Below are 22,311 nucleotides of genomic sequence, written 5' to 3'. Positions count from 1 at the left end.
CATTTCTGATTGCACCTGGGATTTTAATACTGGCTAATTTTAGGCCAGAGAACAAACTCATCAGGACGTGAAAAAATTAAGGCTGGTGTGATGCTTTCTCAAAAATCAACTTTGTTCTCTATTTTGAGCAGAGACTTTTTGATCCCAATTATGTGGCCTGTAGAAGGTTCTATAGTCTCCGATTGATTTATATAATCGTAATTCACCTAAAGGAATTTTAGGGTTTAGTTAGAAAATTGCTGCTATTTTCCTAGAGATTACAAAGAGATTTGCTGTGAAAGCAGATGTATAAACATTGACTTGATAGAATTTAAGTTTATTTTTTCTTTTATGCTAGAACGGCCTAGAAATGTATTTTCTGGTTATATAGACATGAACAGCTACCTTTTTGTGTGTGTCTTTTTAAAGAAGATACAATAGGTTTGCACTTACGTTTTTTGTTATATTTTTTCTTTGGAAAACAATATAGATATTGATTAGGCAGTCTCATCCAATCTCCTGTCTTATTTGATGTAAGGACAATTTCAGTGCCAGGTACAAAACTATAATCACTCAAGCAATACTGTCATTATTGGAGTTGAAGTTTTAAAATAATTAAAGCTGATAAAAATCACTACAAAACTGAGAACAAGTAATAGGTGAGAACTGTGTCTTACCAACTATGGGTTCAAACATAGCAATGATTGTGCGGATGGCACAGGACCGGGCACTGCTTATTTCTGTTGTACATAGGATCGCTATGAGTCTGAACCACTCGATGGCATCTAACAATAACTAACAATTGTCAATGCTTAGCACGTTTTCTGAAACGTGCTAAGCGCGTTTAACAAGCACCATTGAAAGGTAGCTGTTAAATAGTTACTGACTGATTGATTACTAAACAAATGAATGAATGCTATTGATAGTCATGGTGAACTTTGCAGAGCAGAACGTTTAGGATTAAAAGATCATCCAAAGAAAAGTAAAAGAGAGGCAGGTTTGAAAGAGAAAAATTGGATTAATAAGGAGTCATACGAGGAAGTACACTGGATACACTGTGGGCATTAAGGACCCCGCACTAGTTTTTCATCTAGAAGGATGGATTTTTATAAGAGTAATGGGTTTTTTTAATGGAGAAAGAAATTAAAATGAATATTAATGTCAGATTATGGAGGGCTTTGAATAGCAAATTGAGTAGTTCAGATCGTATCCTTTTTTGGTAATGACCATGGAAATTTTTAAACAGTGACTTCAAAATAGCTTTAACAGCACAAAGGATCACTTCTTTCTATAATTAATCATACATATTTTTAAAAGCAAAAACTAAAATGCAGCACGCCTCGGTTCAAAGAGACTGTCCTAATGACTTCTCCCAGTCATGCCAATATGAATTTCTTATTTAGATTAGAGTCAGATTGTGAGTCTGAAAATAAAATAACAAGTGCTCATATATTTATAATTATTTCTCTGTTAAAATTACTCCTGGGAAATGCACTTCATTTTTATCCTCTGTTCTTTATTCTGGGTGGTGGTGTTTATCAACTGAATCACAGAAAGCACTCCCTAAGATAAGAGAGTATTTAAGACTCTACTGTAGACACATTTGATGTATATACTGCATTATGTATGGAACCACGTCCATATCCTTTAAAAACACATTTTTATCCTTGCCCTGATTTGGGAATAGCCTTCTCTAGTAGCTTTTTGACTCTCAGTTTGATTATATAGCAGGGGATTCAGAGGGTCACATCTGCTATCTTTCTGTATGTGAATTTCCTGACTGCTTTCCCAATTTCTTCATTGCTTCACTGTGTTCTAATGATTACAAAATATTAAAGCAGTTACTAGACAAATGGCTTGTCATTGCCAGTAAAACCTATTACAAGAAACACTTCCGTATATTTACTCTAGAACATGGATATTGAGCGTATTGATTTTGCTTAAATTTTCATTCTTGGGATGACCCAATCACGGAAGATAAAAAACATCAGCCTCCAATAAATTTACAACACACTAAAGGCAATAAGAACAGAATGGTTTTAGGGAAGTAATTCCAAGAACAAGTTTTATTTAAAAATGTCAATCATCTTTCCTTTCCATGTCCTTTATTTGTTTTAACCGTCTATAATAATAGCAGCAATAATAGCCATAGTGTCAGCAGGTGGGTAATAAAAATTGTTTATCTTCAAATTATTTAGATTCAAACCACCTGTATTTTATTCTAAAGTTCTCTGTGGAACACTATCAATTATAATAGTTCTCTCCGAAAGACTTCATTTTCACAGGAGGGTAAGCCCCAGAATTAAAATTTTTGGTGAAAATATATGTATTTGCATATTTATCATCATTCGTGCATGCCCAGGCATGCATGCATTGAGGACATTTAGTTTTATTTTGTTTATTTTTAAGTTTTTATAATGTAAGTTATTTTTGTAAGAATCATTTCAGTAGAATTATGATTTAATATATAGTCCCCATTCCTTTAAATCTTAAAAGAATACATATTTTGTATTATTCTTTCTTTAAAAATATTATATTTTTCAAAATGCTGATCTGATCAAGACATACATCTGTTTTTTTGGAACCATGTCCATCTAATTTAAGATAACTTAATTGAAACTTTAGATCTATCTATAGAGCAAGGTTCTATGAATTTAATGAATAGCTCTTGGCATCCAGAATGCAATTCAGAATATAAAAATATTAATCTTTTTTCTTAAAAATCATCTTCTGGGATTCCCAAATACTGTTGGCAGGCATTGATGACTAAATAATAAGCACTAGAGGATTAGCTGCATCTGAATTAACTCTATTTTCTGAGAATGCTAAAGATGACACCGATTCTGTTTACTGATCTCTAGCAATTGAAAAGGAACAAGTGCTAGAAACAGAAGAACAACAGGATTTAAACTGTTAAACAGATACACAGCCCACTAGAAATCAGATAGCAGGCGTGAGAGAAGAAGCAGTAAGAAGACTATTTTGCTTGCTTCATGCAAAGAGTTTGACTTAATAGGCATGTTTTCATTGACCTTCCTTACAGGATTAGCACTTTGCTAGGAGAATGACTTGAATTCTAGATGTATTTATCCATGCCATCAAAAAACGGTGTCATTATCAGAGCTGGGGTTAGCTTACAGAGGCAATACAAGCATAAGGAAAGCATCCTCCTGAAAAATGAAGAGTAGTAGCATATTTAAATAGTCTTGGGTCTGAGATTCACAGTATTATTTAAGTTGCTAGAATTTTAAATTTGTCCTCGTAAACCAAACAGCTTTTGCTAACTATTGCGTGCCAGAGCATAGGTTTCTCACTGCATATAAATCAGGCTCTTTTGGAAGCTGCATTAACCCTTTCAAAACACTAAAAAGGACTCATTAGTTAATTCGTATGTTGATTATAGACGTCAGGTAAGGTGCAAGATAGAGAGGCAGCTAACTTAAAGTAAAAAAAGAGAAACTGCCACATTTGGCATAATAATGCAGTAGAAGAAAAAAGGACAAAATGAGAAACCCAGGAAAGAAGAAATGTATAGAAGCCAAAATGCAGATTTTCAGGATAGTTAACTGTTTTCCGTAATTTAAAATTATAAGGAGGTGATTATTTAAATATAAGCTTTGATTTCAATGATAGTGTCACCAGTTTAAAAAATTCTCAAAGGACAAAATATTCTGACCTCCATGTTTGAATGGAATATATGTCAGGCAGAATTTATTTATTATCTAAAAATGGTATCCCCAGTATTAAATGGTGAACTTTGGGTTTTTATAGAAACATGGTATTTAGCAGATGGATCTGATGTTACTCTAGAGAGTGTCTATCTCTCAGGAATAGGGAGCCATTATGCATAACTTTGTTTAAGTCCTGAGATGAATCTGAAAACTGACATTATAAACTCACAAATGAGTGGTTCTGAAGGCAATGATGTGTAAGGAATTGTCATTTCTATTGTACATTACCAATAGTATTCAGTACTTTTTAAATTTAATTATCTTTTACTTTAATGACAACATTGTCTTCAAAAGCAGAAATGTACAGCATTTTTACACAAATAACTCACGTGTTGTATGTTTTTGCCAACCACACCCCCTGTGCTGTTTTGGTAAGTGCGCTATGCCCCATGTTTTTTGTGTGGGAGCGTTATTTGTGAAAAAATATGGTATACTATGGGTGTTCTGCATACTCACAGATGTGGCACTAAAGAAAAACCCTATTGTCTTTTTCCTCAAGGGGCCTCAGAATTTCAACGGGGCAAACAGATTAATAATAATAAGGACTAGGGAGTAATATCAGAACATGTAATTCAAGGGAGAAATAACGGCATTGCCATTTTCCAAAGTAGAAATACTTTTTTTGGAGAACAAATTTTTTTAAATTGTATTTTTGGTGAAAGTTTACACAGCAAATTAGGTTCCCATTTAACAATCTCTATACATATTGTTCAGTGACATTGATTATATTTTCCACAATGTGTCAGCATTCTCATTATTTCCATCGAGGTTGTTCTGTTTCCATTATCTAGCTTCTCTGCCCATGCCCCCTTACCTTCTCATCTTCCCTTTATGGTAAATATTGAACGCTTATTCTCACATAGAAAATTATAAGAGCATAGTACTCATGGGCGATACTGTTTATTTTATGAGCCAATCAATTATTTACATGAAAGATGACCTCCAGGAGTGTGTTCAGTTCCAAGTTTAAAGAGTATTTCAGGGGAATAGTCTCAGGGTGCCCTCTAATCTCTATCGGTCCAGTTAACCTAGTCATTTTTAGGAATTTGAGGTTTGTTGTACATTTTTTCTCCCATTCTGTCTGGAACCATCTATTATGTCCCTAGTCAGAATGGTCATTGGTGGTAGCCAGGCACCATGTAGTCCTTCTGGTCTCAGGATAGATGAGGCCATGGCTTGTGTGAGCTATTAGTTCTGTAGAATAATTTCTTCTTTGAGGCTTTGATTTCCTTCTTTCTCTTTTGCACCAGTCAAGTACAGACCAATAGTTGTATCTTAGATGATTGCTCACAGGCTTGTAAGACCCCAGATGCTACTCACCAAACTAGAATGTAGAACAATATCTTTATGAACTATGTTATGTAATTGACGGAATTGTCCCCCGAGACTATGGTCCTAAGCCTTCAAACCTAGTAAACCAAACCCATGAAGTGTTTAGTTATGTCTAGGAAGTATACTTATTTGTGCAGTCTATGTGCTTTATTTGGAAACCCTGATGGTGTAGTGGTTAAGTGCTACTGCTGCTAACCAAAAGTTTGGCAGTTCAAATCTACCAGGCACTCCTTGGAAACCCTATGGGGGAGTTCTACTCTGTCCTTTTGGGTTTCTACGAGTCGGAATTGGCTCAGTGGATTATATATACAAATATATATATGGCACACACAAACAAGTATCTACATATGCCTACAAATACGCTTATACATACACACCCATATACTCACATATGCCTTCCTATACACATATATGCATACATATCTACTTATAGAAACACAAACTTATTTTTTGGTAGTTATTACTATTGTTGCAAAATTATATATGTTACAGCATTTACCAAAACTGTCCCTTATGTACTTATTATTGTCATCATTTATCTTGGTCAAGTTGTGCAGACTTCACTTATATTGGGTATTGTCTCTTCCATCACCAAAATAATAAGTGTCTACTATCGAGACATTTATTATTTGCCCTCCCTTCCTGTCGCATCCCTGGTAACCATCAAAGAACATTGCTTTCTGTGTGTAATAGAGAAATTTTTTCAGTAAATTTCCCTAATTATTTATTCTTATTATCCAGTATTATATTTGAAAAGTTTCTAGATTCAGCATCTACCTTATTTGTGGTCCTTCTCATTGCCTTGTAGTATTTATTACCTCTCTCCTAGATCCCTGTAAAAATCTCCTTTCTTCCAGACCCTGCTTCTTCTGCTCCCTAAAAGCATCATCCTGTAATCTTGTAGGCATGTGATCCTACGCAATATTATGGTTGGCTAATAATAATAATAAAACATTAAAGAGATAGAGAAGAGAGATGAAGTGGAAGTAGAAATAAGAAATATTTTTCTAATGTGAAAGTATAAAATGCAGGATTTATACTGGTAATATAAAATGCTTTTTGAATCAAAATACGCTAAGACACTGTGTAGTTCAGGACAAGTGTGGTGAGATGCAAGCTGAAAGGCAAGTTTTCTGGCTAGCATGTGCCAGTGAATCGTGCCAGGCCCTATTTGGCTCTGGTGGACAGTTATCCTGGTTGTTACCAAAACTCTAGAAATAATGCTGTTTTGGAAATATTTCCCTTTAGCTCATTTCAGTTTTGTATGTTGTCCAATGCCTTTCTGATTAAGCACCTGAATAATTCAAAAGCCTTCTGAGACATAAAAACTACTCAAATCTCTGTATTAGTGTTCCGTTATTATTTTATTTTATGGCATTGCAATGTATGTGTTTTGGTCTGTAAAGCTAGTCTCTTACAGCTCTGTGGAGTGCACATTCCTGCATCGTATTTTTTCTCTTTCTAAATCCCTTCACCTGCAGTATCCTCCCCAGCCCTCCACTATCTGTTGAAATCCTGATCATCTTTTGAATTCCAGATCAAGTGCCATCTCTTAAATGAAGCCTTTTTACAATATTACAGTCTACACTTTTCTCTATATTTCTGCTACTTGATATTCATGTGGCATACCAGTACTAACACCAGTGGCTGTTGAGTCAGTTCCAACTTATGATGACCCCACGTGTCAGAACACAACTGTGCTCCACAGGGTTTTCAATGGCTGATTTTTTGGAATTAGTGCTTAACCATTTATACCACCCAGGACGCCATGAAGGATTGAATACAACTTCTTTAAAGTAATTCCGAACCATATGAGTCTAACACTCCCACAGAATTTGATCTGTCTTTACTCTGGTGCAGCATTTTGGTTGTATTTCTTTTTTTTGTTTTGTTTTTTTTCCTTGAGAGGTTCTATCAGAATCCCTTTGTCAAAGAAAATACAAAGCTTGTTCCATTAGTGCAGTATTGAACTCCATTAGCCAGTTCTCCCCAGGCTACCTACTAGGAAGGAGATGTCCCATTTAGGTGTACCTTCACTTCCAAGCATCTGTTGCTGCTCCAGGTGATGGTGGTGGCTCCAGGATGGGATTGCAGAGGGGACAGCTAAATTTTGAATGTTAATCTCAGAGCAGTGTGCCATGCAGCACAATAATATTTGCACCATGGATTCCCAATGCATACTTTGGATTCTCATTTTTCTATGGTTCTAATGCTTCCACATCAAATTCTCTGCGCCCTTTTGCTTTCGTTTTTTAGTAGGTTTCAATTTAATTTGACTTTACGTTCTCTTCATCTCAAATCATTAGCTATGTGTTGTTAATATCTATGCTAGAAAATTCCACTCAGGTAGATGTTTTACCCTGTCCAAAGGGTCACAAACACTAAGAACCATCCCTGAAGGCGTGCAGGTGCACTGAGCAGCAAGTGCAAATGCTTCAAGCAGCTCCAAATACCCAGCTGTGATTGGATTCACTGGAACATGATATAGGCCAATGGTTTCTGGTGTCTGAATACAACCGTGGCAATGCCTTCAGGAGCATTGTGCAATGCAGGTGCACACTATAGGACTGGTGCTTCTAAGCTGTCACGGTTTAACTATTTGATAGTATTATATAATAACTTCCTCTCGCAAATGTGCTCTCTTCCTATCAAAAGCAGACAGAATGACATTTCACAACTAAAGTAAAAATCTAGAAGCCAGGTGAGCAGTCCATCCACCTGCAAAGGCTCATGTTTCTTGCATAGTATTTTTATTATGTGAACTGTGTCTCTAAGTTATCATTCCCTTGGGCTGATTATTAGGAAACAATCCTGGAGTTCCTAGAGCCCTAAGTCTAGCGTCTCGTCATTATATCATTGCCAACATATAAATGAGCACCCTCAAGGAGTGAGGGTATTGTAACCAAATACATTTTCTCCATGCATAAAAGAAATAAAAGAAGCAAACAACATCCTACATTTACATCTATGTCTGTAAATCAGTTGCATAGTTAGTAAACCAACATAGATCCCCATACACAAGTAAGAATCACAGAAAATACAGTACAATAGGTGAAAGATCATGAAATAGAATAAAATGACTAATCTGGTCATATTTTCCCTTACTTCTTCCCTGATTTAAGGCTACAACCAGCATATTGAAAATATTGCTAAAATCAAGCCAGGCAGTCATGTGAACACAAGCAAGAAAAAAAAAAAAATGCACGTAATAGAAATTGTAACTTTAGAATACCTTTTTTTTTTTTTTTTTCTGGTACGAGAAAAAATATTTTTGAGACAGCTTTCCAGCACTGTCTTTAAAAAGAATATTGAAAGTGAAAGTTTTATTCCTGTCATAATTGACAGAAATCAGAGGGTTTATTTTTAAAATACTAGTAAATGGGACAAAGAAGTCATAAATAGAAACAATCTGTATAAGTATAGACTGTAAAACTGTCATTTATATGGAATGACTCACTCAAGTGTTAGGGCTTTATAGGATGGTAAAGTTAAGTAAGTGAATAACAATCAACATCACCAAGAAAAGACAGAGCTGTTTATGTTAGAGAAGCGTCAGTTCACGAGGTATTGCAAACTATGTCAACTTCCCGAAGGAAAAATCCATCTTATTAGAAGTTTGTTGGACTTTGTTGGAATTCTACTTTATTATTGATTTTTTAAATCTAATATCATAGAATATATTGGAATAAATTATAACTTTTATTGCTCATAGAGGTGTGTGTGTGTTTGTAAGCATGTGTATTGAAAAAAGAAAAAGTCAGTGAAAGCAAGCTATTTTGACACCATTAAAACCTCTCAGTAGAGAACTAAACCCAACCTACACATAAATTGCTGGTCAAAGGTCTTGACTTGCCATGGTTTGCCGGCAGGTGGAGGATCTGTGATGGGCGCTTAGCTTAGATCTTCTAGAATTAGTCTACAGAACACTTGTGCTGGCCATAAATAGAGATGGGTGCCTGCTCTCTGCTTTTCCAGACAGCTAATTAGGTGTTATGAAAGCTCACATTGGTGAAAGAAGGCAAATTAGAAATAAAAAAGAAAAATGAGAACAAATAAAAAATGGACTTCCATTTATAGAGTTGTCTACTCAGAAACAACTCTAATTTTAAGATGCTGTTAGAAACAGTATTCACCACAACACTAAATAGAAGAGCACTATTCCTGTTTGAAGCAGAAATCAAACCATTTTGTTGACAGTCAGGAAGTGGAAAAACTCCCTCTCAAATATCCTTTTTTCATGGGCACAGCACGTTAGAACTTCCTCCCTGATACCCTGTTATGGACTTGGTATTCAAATATCTATGACAGACATTTATTTCTTCATTACAGAAAAATCAAATCAGAAGCAGATACCAGATGCATATATGAAACTCTTATGCTAGAAATTATATGCATGTTTTCAGATTACAAATATGTGGGCTCCCTAGGCAGCAGGCAAATCCTCCCCTTAGGGGGAAATCCTTTTATGTTTTCTAACATTTCCCTTAGTGGTATCAAATTAGTTGCCAAGTAGCTCTCTTTGAGTGGTGCCATATAGTTCTTTGGAGACAGAGAAGACAAGCTTAAACTTCTGCTTTGTGTAAAATTCCTGCCTGAGAGCATGCCATAGTAGAATAAAGAGGTAGGTTTTCTATGAAGAGACTTTATGAGCTGGTTCCTTGCCGTGTTCCCTTTTCTGTGAATGCTGCGGAAGCATAGCCCACAGGGACTTCCTTGGACTTTTCCAAGATAACTATGCCCAACAGAGGCCCACTTCATCTTAGCTAATATTTGATGATTTAAAAAAAACATTTTGCTTTCAGATTTTAGTCTTATACCTGGTAGTTCTTCGCACTTCTCACCCATCACTGAAATGGCTATGCACTCCTAACAATACAGCTACACCACAGAATTAAAATCACATTGTAAAAATTAAATTATGGTAACCTTAGCAGAAGATTGCTAAAATCCAGTAATTTAAGGGCAGATAATTTGATGTTTTACTTATTTATTTTCCACACAAATATATTACTTAGAATAATTCCACAATGACATAACCCACCCATTGCTGTCAAGTTGATTCCGACTCATAGGAATCCTATAGAACAGAGTAGAACTGCCCCTTAGGGTTTCCAAGGAGCACCTGGTGGATTCAAACTGCCAACCTTTTGCTTAGCAGCCAGAGTCCTTAACCACTACACTACCAGGGTTTCTTCCACAATGACGTATTTCCTATATTTTGGCACAGAATAATTGCTTAGCTAACATCTGTAAGACTAAATTATTAAACTGCTTACTCTAGGTTTAAAAAAAAAAGAGCTTTCAGATATATCGGCCAATGTGCATATGAAGATTTCAGGCAGCTTTGCCTCCCAATCAATTTAAATTGTATAAAATTATGAAATCAGAAATAGTAAAGACGTTGATCTAATCATAGATTTTACACCAGAGGTGGTATGGTAAAAGAGAAGATAACAATTTTATTGCGGCTTATAATTAAAAAGATGTATACGTATACATACATAATTTATATATATTTATACTACCTCATATTAAGAGTATAAAACTTTCCTCTGCATATTATTGGTTCACATTTATTTCTCTTATGTTAATTTGATGTATAATTTTCAGGAATGCATTGTGTCCTGGAGAAAGCTCAATTCTCTGTGTGATTTACATATCTGAAAATTCATATATGCACACACATATATATTTATATGTAAATTTTACGTATAAACATATATATATATATGTTGTTGCTGTTAGCTGCCATTGATTCAGCTCCAAGTCATGGTGACTTTCTGTACAACAGAAAGAAACATTGCCTTGTCGTGCCTGGTCCTGCCCCATCCTTGCTGTCTCCGGTGTGTTCGAGTCCATTGTTGCAGTTATTATGTCAGTCCGTCTCACTGAGGATCTCCCACATCCTCTTTGGTCCTCTACTTCGCCAAACGTGATGTCTTCCACTGGCAATTATATATATATGTAAAATATATACACCAAACTAAAAAAACCCAAATCCACTGCAGTCAAGTTGATTCTGACTCATAGGGACCCTATGGAAAAGAGCAGAACTGCCCCATAGGGTTTCCAAGGAGGAGCTGGTGGATTTGAACTCCCACCCTTTTTGTTAACAGCTGAGCTCTTAACCACTCTGCTGCCAGGGCACCAAAATATTATATCATTAGGAGTGCATAGCCATTTCAGTGATGGGTGAGAAGTGCTGAGAATTACCTGTATAAGATTAAAATTAACTCTATGGGGCAGATCTACTCTGTCCTGTAAGGTCGCTATGAGTTGGAATCAACTCGGCGGTGATTTTTTTTTTTTTTTTTAAGATTAAAATTTGAAAACAAAATGCTTATTTAAATCAGCAAGTATTAGCTAAGATTAACTGGGCATCTGTTAAACAAACAACACTTACACACATCTGTGTGTGCATGTGGCTGAGTGGTTGGTTAATGGTACAGCTAAACTGAAAATACTGTACTCATTTATACCTGTTTCAAAAATATCATATACATCAAACTAAATAGGGTTATTGTGTTTAGATACTTTCCTCTGGGGCCTGTGTAATAGTCAGATGTGACTTTATAAACCAAAAATCCAACCCACTGCCATCAAGTCAATTTCGACTCATAGCAACCCTATAGGACAGAGTAGAACTGCCCCATAGAGTTTCCAAGTGCAGCTGGAGGATTTTAACTGCCGACGTTTTGGTTAACAGACTGTCTCTTGACCACTACACCACAAGGGCTCCAAATAGGGTTATCGTGTTTAGATACTTTCCTTTGGGGCTTGTGTCATAGTCAGATGTGGTATCTAATTGTCCCATGGACCTTCAGGGAATCAAACATTTTTTTTAAAAACTTAGATGCTTAACAAATACTTCTTTTATAAGCAGAAAGGGAAAAAAAAATCAAGCTATTTTCCTTCAAGAGAAAAAAAAAAAATAGGGGAAGAAGTAGAAAGAAGAGCAACCTATTAAAATATATAATGTTTTACCTCAAGTGCAGCATGAAGATAATTCCCTTAAAGGTCAGAATTCTGAAAATTCTCTGAAGTGTAATATTTAGGTTAACTTATTTTCTCCCTAATAAGTTCAGTCATTCACGGTTTTTTGTTTTGCCATACTTCGGGTATTATTATTTAATATATCTACCATGAGCATCTTAGGACAGCATCTGTGATGAAAGTATAGAACAAAATTCTAGTCGTTTACTAAGGACGGCAAAGCACAACACTCTATTTTGTTTGTTTATGTGAGAGAAATTGTACCCATATATGACCGGGAGGAGATGATTTTATGTCTTTTTGCCATGACAACTGCTATTGATCTACCTTTAGTGATTGTGACTTCCCGTGTATTGAAGGAGGAGGAAATGGGGCAAAAATATTTTATAAAGTCTTCCCGAGTGATAATTTAAAGGGAGGCAAATGGTTTATCTTTTATTACCAATATTCATAGATTATGATTTTCTCATTCTGCAAAGGGGGTATGCTCAAATTTATAGAATGACGTTTGACAAATAGGAAAAAAAGTTGAAAAGTTATATCATGAAATACACATTTTTTTTTGCAATTGATCGGTCAGAGAATCAGTATAGGATAGCGGAACTATTGTGGTCTGAGTTCAAAACCTGCTTTGCCAAACACTGAGTATATGGCCTTGAGCAAATCACTTAATTGCTTCATGCCTCAGTTGCCTTTTCTACAGAGCGGAGATGGTATTTATAACATTGCTATAAGCTTTAAATGACTTTAAGTAAGGAACTTAGAATGGTATATTATAGAAGTGTCATTTAAACTTTACTGTTACACACTCAGATTAATTGAAAAATGAGAAAATCAACTTGAAGCGGAATTCACAAATCCATTTCTTATTTGGAGGTGTTAACGGACTTACAGAATTCTCGCTTGGTGTGTACGTGACATGTGTGGAGCTGGACTCAGAGTAAAGCCCTCCGTGGTCATATCTATGCATCCTACACCCATCTGAATGCCGAGGAGAAAAAATATATATAAACTTTGCATTCCTGTGTCCATGCAAGGCTAGTAAATGCTGAAATTTTACACGGCATGTTTCAGGGGTGAATTAATATTAACTTTTCCTATAAGCAGAACTGTCCAGAGTTTCAGCTGTTGAATTTTAAATTTTTTTTTTTCTCTGCAATATAAACAGTGCTTACCTTTCAGTTTCTCCCATCCATGTGCCATTTGGATTTCACCATATTTCGTGCTAAGAGGTGCATCCTGTGAGAGGCTGATCATGTTTTATTGAAGGAAAGATGAAAATCAGAGTAAATAATTTCTTGGTTCTCCTAGGTTGATCTAAAAGAAAGAAGTCAATCTATGGTCACTGGTTTTTGCTTTGATTTCTTCTGCTCAGGGTCTTCAAAGTTGTTTTCTGATACAAATATCTAGTTTATGTAAATAGTGGCCTTCTAGATAATTTGCTTCCTTTTCATTTCTATATCTTGTAATTCAATGCACCTATTCTGGAATTTGTTCTCTCTAAGTCAGGATCGACTTGACGGCAGTGGGTTTGTAGTGAGTGGGTAAGGTGCAGAAAGTTTACTACCTGCCTCAGAGCCCTGGTTGCACAGTGGTTAAAGCGATTGACTGCTCACCCAAAGGCTGGCGGTTCGAAATCACCAGAGGCTTCCCAGGAGAAAGATGTGGCAGTCTGCTTCCCTAGAAATTTACAGCCTCAGAAATCATACGGGGTCACTATGAGTTGGCATCGACTTGATGGTGGTGGGTTCCTACAGCTCCAGGAATTGAAAAAATACTCAACACTGTTATTCTTAGGGTATATACTTATTTGGGGGCTTTTTTTTTTTTTTTTAATAGAAGCTGCCAATGGCAGAACTTCTACTAATACAACTCTCCTTCTCTTAAACCCTTGTTTGTGGGCCAGCCCTTTCTTCCTCCTTCCCTCCCTCCCTTCTTTCTTTTCTTTCTTTCTTCCATCCTTCATTCCTTTTGCTTTCCTTATTCCCAATTTTTCTTTTTTTTTGTTTTCTTCAATTTGCCTAATTTTTTCTCTAGCTAGTCACCCATTGTATATCACCTATGTCACTTTTATATACTTACCAATTCATCTATTTATTTAACAAAAATGATTCCACTCTCTCATCAATTCCAATTTGACCCTTGGCAGTTATAGTTCACTTTGTGCACATAGTTTCTGCAGCTCAGACACAAGTGTCTATTCGATTTTCTCCACTGTCTGTGAACGGCTGCCTTCAAAATTATAGTCTAATCACAAGGTGAACAACTTACAATGTATCATAGTCAACACTCAAAATTTGCTCCCTAGGTTGTTACAAAAAGGAGAGAAGTAAAAAGCATCAGAATTTTCAGCAGCGAAGTATATTTTACATTGGTGATTTTAAGTTCTAGGTTGATTTACACTTACATACATCTGCATTATTCTCTTTCTCCCCTTCAATTCATATTGAATCCATTCAGCGGTAGGCTCTCCAAATGGTTGAAATGGAAGGTCAGTCAATATTGGAATATAAAACTCTGTCAGCTTATTTCAAAGTGAGTCTGTGGGGTACAAATGAATTTTTTAAAAAATCACAGCTCTAAACTATGCCAATGCATTACCAAGTGAAATAGAAAGCACAATTTTTTATAGTCTTTTTAAGAAGAAAAGTCATTGATTGAAAAGATAAATATTACATTTTTTCTAACATTTACTGACATAAAGAAAGACATAACATTTCTGATTCCCATTCAAGGTAAGTAAGAAAAACAGATACCTTGTATTAAACTTCCCTGGCACTCTTTTTTTGTTTCTTTAACCTCAGCTTTCTTTCTTTAAATCCATATGGGCTCACTAGAAAATTTTGTAAGCCTAGCTTTTCTGCGGCTCCTGCTCTTTGTGTCTGTCTATCTGTCTAGCATCAACAACCTTTGAAGTCATGGATGGTATTTGAGTCTGTGAGTGCATAGTTCAATCTGAGACTACAATTCAGCGTTCTTGCCTGTATTTATAATACACTTAATGTATTTCATTCGCTTATAGGAACACATATTTTTAAAAACATAACAAAATTAAAATTGAGGCAGGCTACCTCAACACTCACATTTCACAAGTGTGAGTGATAGATGCTATGAAATATCACAATATTCTTCTTTTGTCAAGACACCATGTTGATTCCTTTAAAAAAAAAAAAAACAACTATAGTCTCATAGGAAATTATTTTATGATAAAACCCTTTGACCTACGACAGATTTTATGTGTGTGTGTGTGTGTGTGTTTGGATGAGGAATGACTTATGTGTTTTAAACATAAACTCAGATTTATGTATGACTTTGTAAAGTCACTGTATAAATTTATCAATGCTGTTGTATTTGTTTTTGTTGTATTTGTTATTTTCTATTTTCCATATAATTTATGTGGACTTTTTTTTGGCTGCACAGGACATTATACATTTTGTAGGGATCACCTAGCATCAATTAAAAGGCAACCCCCAGGGTTCCTCAGTGCCTGGGGAATTCTATTCCCATCACATAGAGGTAAATTGTAAATATCCTCTCTTGAAAAATGGGTCTGGATTTAAAAAGAATCATTACACACAAGGGAAGCAGCCATTCATGCACAAAAGGGACAACTTCGAAAAGGTAGCTAAAAAAGTTACACTTTAAAATATTGGGGTCGATGGGAGTATGCAGCTGCTGTCATAATGAAGGAATTTTCTTTCATATGTCCTTGTTCAGCATCTTTGAAATAGGGATCATTAAAGAACATTTTATTTAGATTCTCTATATGCCTAGTGGCAAAGGAGAGAAGTAAAAATTCTCACAGAAAGCATTATCCTTTAAAATAGAAAATCAGGATTTGTCATTCATTCTGAACTATATCTGTTGAAATAAACCCATTTTCACCTACTTATACCAAAAACAAAAAAGCAGAAGTGAAGAAAGCTGATTGCCTCATCCAGACGCATATCTAATAAAATAGCAATGTGCACATTCTGTCAAGCTTATTCATAATACATTCTGATAGGAAATTTCATTTGCCATTCTCAGCAGGAAAAGCAGGCTTTTTAAGGAAACCTTGTATTTCATGACTGTCACCAAAATAATAATTACAAGCCAAAGAGGGATAAAACATGGGGAGTTAAAAAAAAAAAAAAAAAAAGCAATTTAGGAATTGTTAAGAAAGTTTGCAATCCAGTTTGTGCCCTGTTATTTGATTTGAAAAATTAATCCCGGTAACCCTGTCTGAAGTTCGCTGTTTCCAGGATGGTTTATAAAGAACAAAGGCTAACCGATGTCCCCAGGAGATTAGTTTACAGTGGTGCTCTATTCCGCTGAGAATGAGTCTCCAGTGGCCACTTTTTACTTCTTCCTGGGCTAAGGGAATTCGCTAGTATCTGGAGAATAGACTTAAATAAAACCATTGTCTCAACCAGCAGGTTTATGCAACCATCCTGAAATGTTTTAATTATTGTTTTCTTTTCCTTTTTAATTAAGAGCCCAGAGGTCAAGCAAGCCCACTGAGAGCTGATCACAGCCTCCGCAGAAATTTCAAGGAAACCCTAATGATTGGATTTGCTGTTTCCTCTTTTGTTTTGCAGAACAAGAAGAGTGTGTTAATTGCACAGATGAATGCCGAGTGCTTGGTCATTCTGACAGGTGTTGGATGCCACAGTTCCCTGCAGCCAATCAGGCTGAAAATGCAGATTACCGCACAAATCTCTTTGTACCCACAGTGGAAGCTAATGTGGAGACTGAGACTTACGAAACTGTGAATCCCACTGGGAAAAAGACTTTTTGTACATTTGGAAAAGACAAGCGAGAGCACACTATTCTCATTGCCAATGTTAAACCTTATTTAAAAGCCAAACGTGCCCTGAGCCCTCTCCTCCAAGAGGTTCCCTCAGCATCCAGCAGCCCGACCAAGGCATGCATTGAGCCTTGCACCTCAACAAAAGGCTCTCTGGAGGGTTGTGAAGCGAAACCCGGAGCCCTGGCCGAAGCAAGCAGCCAGTACTTGCCCACTGACAGTCAGTATCTGTCACCCAGTAAGCAACCAAGAGACCCTCCCTTGATGGCGTCTGATCAGATGGCAAGGGTCTTCGCGGATGTGCATTCCAGAGCCAGCCGGGATTCCAGTGAGATGGGTGCTGTTCTTGAGCAGCTCGACCACCCCAACAGGGATCCGGGCAGAGAGTCGGTGGACGCCGAGGAAGTCGTGAGAGAAATTGATAAACTTTTGCAGGACTGCCGGGGAAATGACCCCGTGGCTGTAAGAAAGTGAGGGGAAAAAAAAAAAAGGCATTGGCATTTTCTTGTCTCTTCTGTTGATTTAAAAATGATCCCTCCTGGTGACAACCCGTTTCACAGGGATGAAGAAAGACCAATGCTGCTTTAAGGCTTTTAGTGAACATCTGAAGTGCCCACAAGTATGTTGTTTTCACTGCTGTTTCTTTTTCAGAGATAACAATGGGTTTGTTTTGACCAAACTTATCTTAGGACAGAGTTAACGATGCCTAAAGAGGAAAGAAAAAAAAAAAAAAATGAGAAGAAAAAAGAAAGAAGAAGAAAGGAGGATGAGGAGGCAAGTTACCTTTTGACAATCTGTTAGGAAGGTATGCGGTGTGAGAATTGAAGTATTTCTGATCACTCTAAGACTGTCCTCCGTGATTTATGCTGACTTAACTGTTTACCTATAAACCCCATACAAAGCAGGGTCAAAACTTGTGATCTGTGGTGGGTTTCTAGCAGTCATCACAGGCTTCTACTGAAAGTCCCAAAAGACCTTGCAGTAGTCCAAGCTACACCAAACATTAACACATATTCCTGGTAAACATTTCTGTATAAAGTTACCTGCCACACATAGAAACACAAAGAACATTCCGTATCATTAGTCAAAAAAAGGAAAAAAAAAATTCTCGGTCATTTGTAAGGCACCTCATGTCGTATAAAAGTTAAATGTAAAAAGATAGAGTCCATTTTGTCCTGCACACACATAGATTAATTCACTTCATTAAAGGAGAAGAAGAAATTGTAAAGGTTTAAAATGCCTACTTAGCATTTTAGTGTCCAACAAAGGTATAAATGATGGCTATGTTTTAAACTTGACATAGAATAATTTTTGAAACACAGTTACCATTGAATGGTAATAGAGAAAATTACCATGATTAATGTTTTTTAATTCATTTGTGGACACTAAAATAGCTCAGGAAAGTGAAACTATCTTAGACATATACAAATCACATGACCATTTAAATGTGCTAATGTAAGAAGACTCAATGTGTTTACATCAAATGACATATTTTTATTGATTTATTGCAGATTCTGTGCATATGAGCCAAATTGTTGAGTGTATAAGAGCTATATTGTGTATTTTATTAAATTAATATATAGTTGTGTTGCAAAAATCTTTGGGCTTATATTGTAAATGGCAAGTGTTGCCTCGGTAGCTGTCGAACTCTATGAGTTTTGTTTTTTCCTGCTTCCTTTTCCCCATGGAGTGTGGGAAGCAGTGCCTCAGAGCAAAGTCTCTTGTTTAATGTATAGTCTACCAAGTACTACAGTACATAATCTGTTCAAAATGTGTTTGAGTGAGCTGATGGAGCTAACTGAAAGGTCAAAAAAGACATCCGTCAGTCATGGTTATGTGCAAGTCCTTATAGAAGCTTTTATTAAAGTCATGCTAAATCACCAGAATTACATTTGTACCAGTACCTGAAACTTCCTCCTGTTTTTTCCACAGCACACACAGCTTCTGCCTATGTAGATATCATAAACCCTGGATTAATTTGCAAGAGTATCTTAAGTGGTTCAAGATGTGTGTTCTCATTATATTTCAAGAACATGAAAAATGCTTTAATGCATGTGTGGTTCCAGCACTGTTTACTTGCATTGTGTAGTGTTTTTCAAGAAGTCTGGGTCTTAACAAAATGGTTTTTCCTGTTTCTCAATGCTCTTCTGCCTCTTTTTATTGGCGTCCTTTGAGAACAATACACCTTCTTTTCTTTCCTTTGGTGGCACCTTTTCTGTGACATTTAGCAAGTTTCAAACTTACTTCCATATGAGGCTAGGAAACCTCAAATTTCAGGAATTGGAAAAAATAAAATTAGCACTTGCAGAAGTAGCAGCAGATGGGGAAATGCCTTGATTGACATTTTCCTTCAGCGTTTAAAATTTTTTGGCATTTTACAGCTTCATGACAAACGGTTTCGAGCCCATACCTAGAGAATGTGGTGCTGAGTTAAATAAAGGCTGTTTGTGCACCGGAGCAGGGAAATGCATTATTTGCAAACTGGTGGAAAATTCTGTGCCTTCTTTTCTGGCCACCAAGTCAGTGTAGAAACAGTGTAAATGTCATAAAATCCTTCTATGAAAAACAAAAGCAAAAACAGAAACAAACATTGAAGTGAATTAAGTTTTGTAATTTCAAAGCTCCAAAATATCTACTGCAAATAATTTCTGTCAAATGCAGTCAAGATTTTAGACTGTACCTCGCTTGCAACACTGCTTTGAGAGGGAAGAGTGGACAACTCCCATCAGCCTTACTCTCTTGAGAACTGTATTTGGTTCCTAGTAACAGCCTTTCCAAAGCTCCACTCTTGGTTTTATTATTTGTAAATGTTTGAAGTAGAAAAGAAGGGATCTTGTACATGTGAAACCTAACTGACTGTCTATATTTTGGACAATTTATGTATCTGACATGTGTTGTCTCTGTTATTATATGATGTTACTTTTGCCAGGAGACTACAGGTTGATTTAGTTTGATAGCTGAAATTTGGTGGAAAACTGATTTCCATTTAGTCTTACCAAGTGTTGCCTCTCTCTTACTAGATGGATAGCCACTTAGTAAAATCTAAGGCAGCGTGTAAATGAAATGAACTAAGAGAGTAGGGTTTATTTTTTACAGCATCCTTAATGATGAGTAACCAGTTGTTCAGTTTATTCTATCTGTCTGAAGACATTAAAACACCATCTGATTTTAAGAATTGGTTGTGCCAATGTGTGAGGGATTTACCTTTAGGCTCTCTGTTACCGGTGATTTACTAGAGTTAGCTGTTTAACACATTACCTGTATTTAGTAGTGATTATTATTTATTTACAAAATGGTGGCAATTCAGCAGTCAGGATTCTTAAGCTTTTATTGTTGAGTTGAGGGAATCTTGCTTTGATTCATTTGGCTGGCAACTGCCTTTATCACAGACCTCTGGTGCTTGGCTTCCAAGGAGGTCTTATGAGATGCCAAAATCACACTTGTAGGGAGCAACTTGCCCCAGTGGGTGATGCATGATCAAACAGTGAGATTTGTAGTGGTTTCAGCCTGATTTGTCTTAAATGAAAATATTGGTCTTAAATCACATCCCCTAAAAAGAACCCATACACCCAAAATGAGTAATTTAATAGTACTTTGTCTTTTAAGTCTTTAAATAACTGAGTTCAATCACACACACACAAAAAGAATCAATTTGTGGAAATTTTAATCAGATACCCAAAATTCCAGCAATTGTTTACTGACGAACCCTTAAAAAATTTTTTTAGTAACAAAAAAGTCTTTTCATCAAATGTTAATGATGAAAAATCTTTTCATCATTTAAAAGTAGTGCTAGTCGTTGATAGTTATACCTATACCAAAGTAAACATTAAAGAGACATATCGTGTGATTTCAAAGAATACTTTCATGTTATTTCTTACCCTGACATACTTATCCACATTGCAGATGATATGCAAAGATTGACTCAGTACTCCATAAGTTGATGGAATTCCTGGTTGGGAAATTGACTGGTTTCATTTTCCAAAATTAACTGAGATCTTGTAAAACATGACTTTCTTTAAAGGTTCTAGGCACTGGTCAATTTAATTAAAAAATGGCACCATAAACAAAATTCATGTAGTCATAGAGCAGTATGCTTTATTAGAGCCAGGTTAAAAGCTGTTTGTTGCTTAACGGAGTAGAAGTTGCTATGGTCAACAGGTAGACTGAGGTCTGGCATATGGAACACCCACTCATTATTGCCTAATTATATTCTTTTGACAACAGACAGCATTTATCAGAGCGTTAATTCAAATGAGAGTTTTGGCTATCAAGATGTGTTGATTTGAAACATAACTGAATGAGACCTGATTAAAGTCTGACTTCCCTGGCCCCAGTGTTTTGCAGGTTGGCTATTTCCATTCATCAGTCCCATCACTCCATAAAGTTCTTAGCTGCACCAAGCAATTGCTGAACAAGGACAACAACAAAAGCAGCATACATTGTATGGATTTATCTCAATGCTGTTGTTTAATGGCTGTGTTTAATGTGACCTATCTGGAATATGAGGACTCCGAATAAAAAGCTATTACTAATAGTGGCGTTGCCTTCCCTTGCATTCATTAACGCAGAAGTGATGTGTTACACGGTGCTGCATACCATAGGGACCCTGATCATAATTATAGCCAGTCCCCGGGTTACGAACGTCATACTTACCCACAACTCATAATTACAAACCAGCTCCCATAAAACCAATTATATTAAAAATTCAAGGTACATACAATGGTTCATAGTAACAAATAGGATTTACTTTGCAATGTGTATTGAAACATTATTATAATTACTGTATTATTATGTTAAAGATGTTTTAGTGTATCTAGAAGTGTTTCTTTAATGTTTTTTGTGCATAGATGGGTACACTCTACACTATATGCTAAGACAAACATTTGACTAACTCGTGTTAGATATGAACCACACCTACTGTTCTGACTTACGTACAAATTGGACTTAAAGACAGATTTAGGAATAGAACTCCTTCGTAACCTGGGGACTGCCTGTATTTTGGAAAAGAGACTGAAAATTCACAACTGCTTTTTTCGAGTTATCTGCTTATCAGTAAAAACGAGATAAAAAAAGAAATTAAAAATAATGTCACTGTCTTTCAACAGGAATGGGTTAACAGTCTTTCTGATAATTTGGATAAGTTGGCTAGTCAAATAATTACCATGGGTTCATAGTCAAATAATACTGGTAAAAAAAAAAAGTAGCTTTTAATATTTACAGCCGGTTTGAAGATATTGTGGTACACCATCCCAAAGGACTTCCTAAAAGTCAGTGTAAAAGAGCACTCATAATCCTGCATGACTGGTGAAAGCAAACATTCATACAGGTATTTTAAAGTAAACATATGTTTACCATTGACATTTTAAAATCGTAAACCTCTTTACTCATTCAACAAGCATCTACTGAATTCCTCCTTTGTGTTCGTCCTGAACTATAATGCCCAAGGAGTAAACAATAAACAAGCGATGATGCCTGGGTCACAATCTG

At 36.1% G+C, this 22,311-nt stretch overlaps 1 protein-coding gene across 1 annotated transcript in view; it reads left to right on the top strand.

Moving 5' to 3' along the window:
* PCDH17 (protocadherin 17) overlaps positions 1 to 17,565 on the top strand; it is a 108,454-nt gene extending 90,889 nt beyond the window's left edge. Inside the window, exon 4 of the mRNA XM_003412594.4 lies at positions 16,616 to 17,565. Coding sequence (XP_003412642.1) covers positions 16,616 to 17,298 — 683 coding nt within the window. The 3' untranslated portion in view covers positions 17,299 to 17,565. The remainder of the gene's footprint in view (positions 1 to 16,615) is intronic.
* Positions 17,566 to 22,311: the final 4,746 nt, after the last annotated feature.

The sequence above is a fragment of the Loxodonta africana genome, chromosome 17 (assembly GCF_030014295.1).
Source record: "Loxodonta africana isolate mLoxAfr1 chromosome 17, mLoxAfr1.hap2, whole genome shotgun sequence".
In the NCBI taxonomy this organism is placed as follows: domain Eukaryota; kingdom Metazoa; phylum Chordata; class Mammalia; order Proboscidea; family Elephantidae; genus Loxodonta; species Loxodonta africana.
The sequence above is the reverse complement of the archived record's forward strand: the minus strand, read 5'-3'. Positions and strand labels throughout refer to the sequence as shown.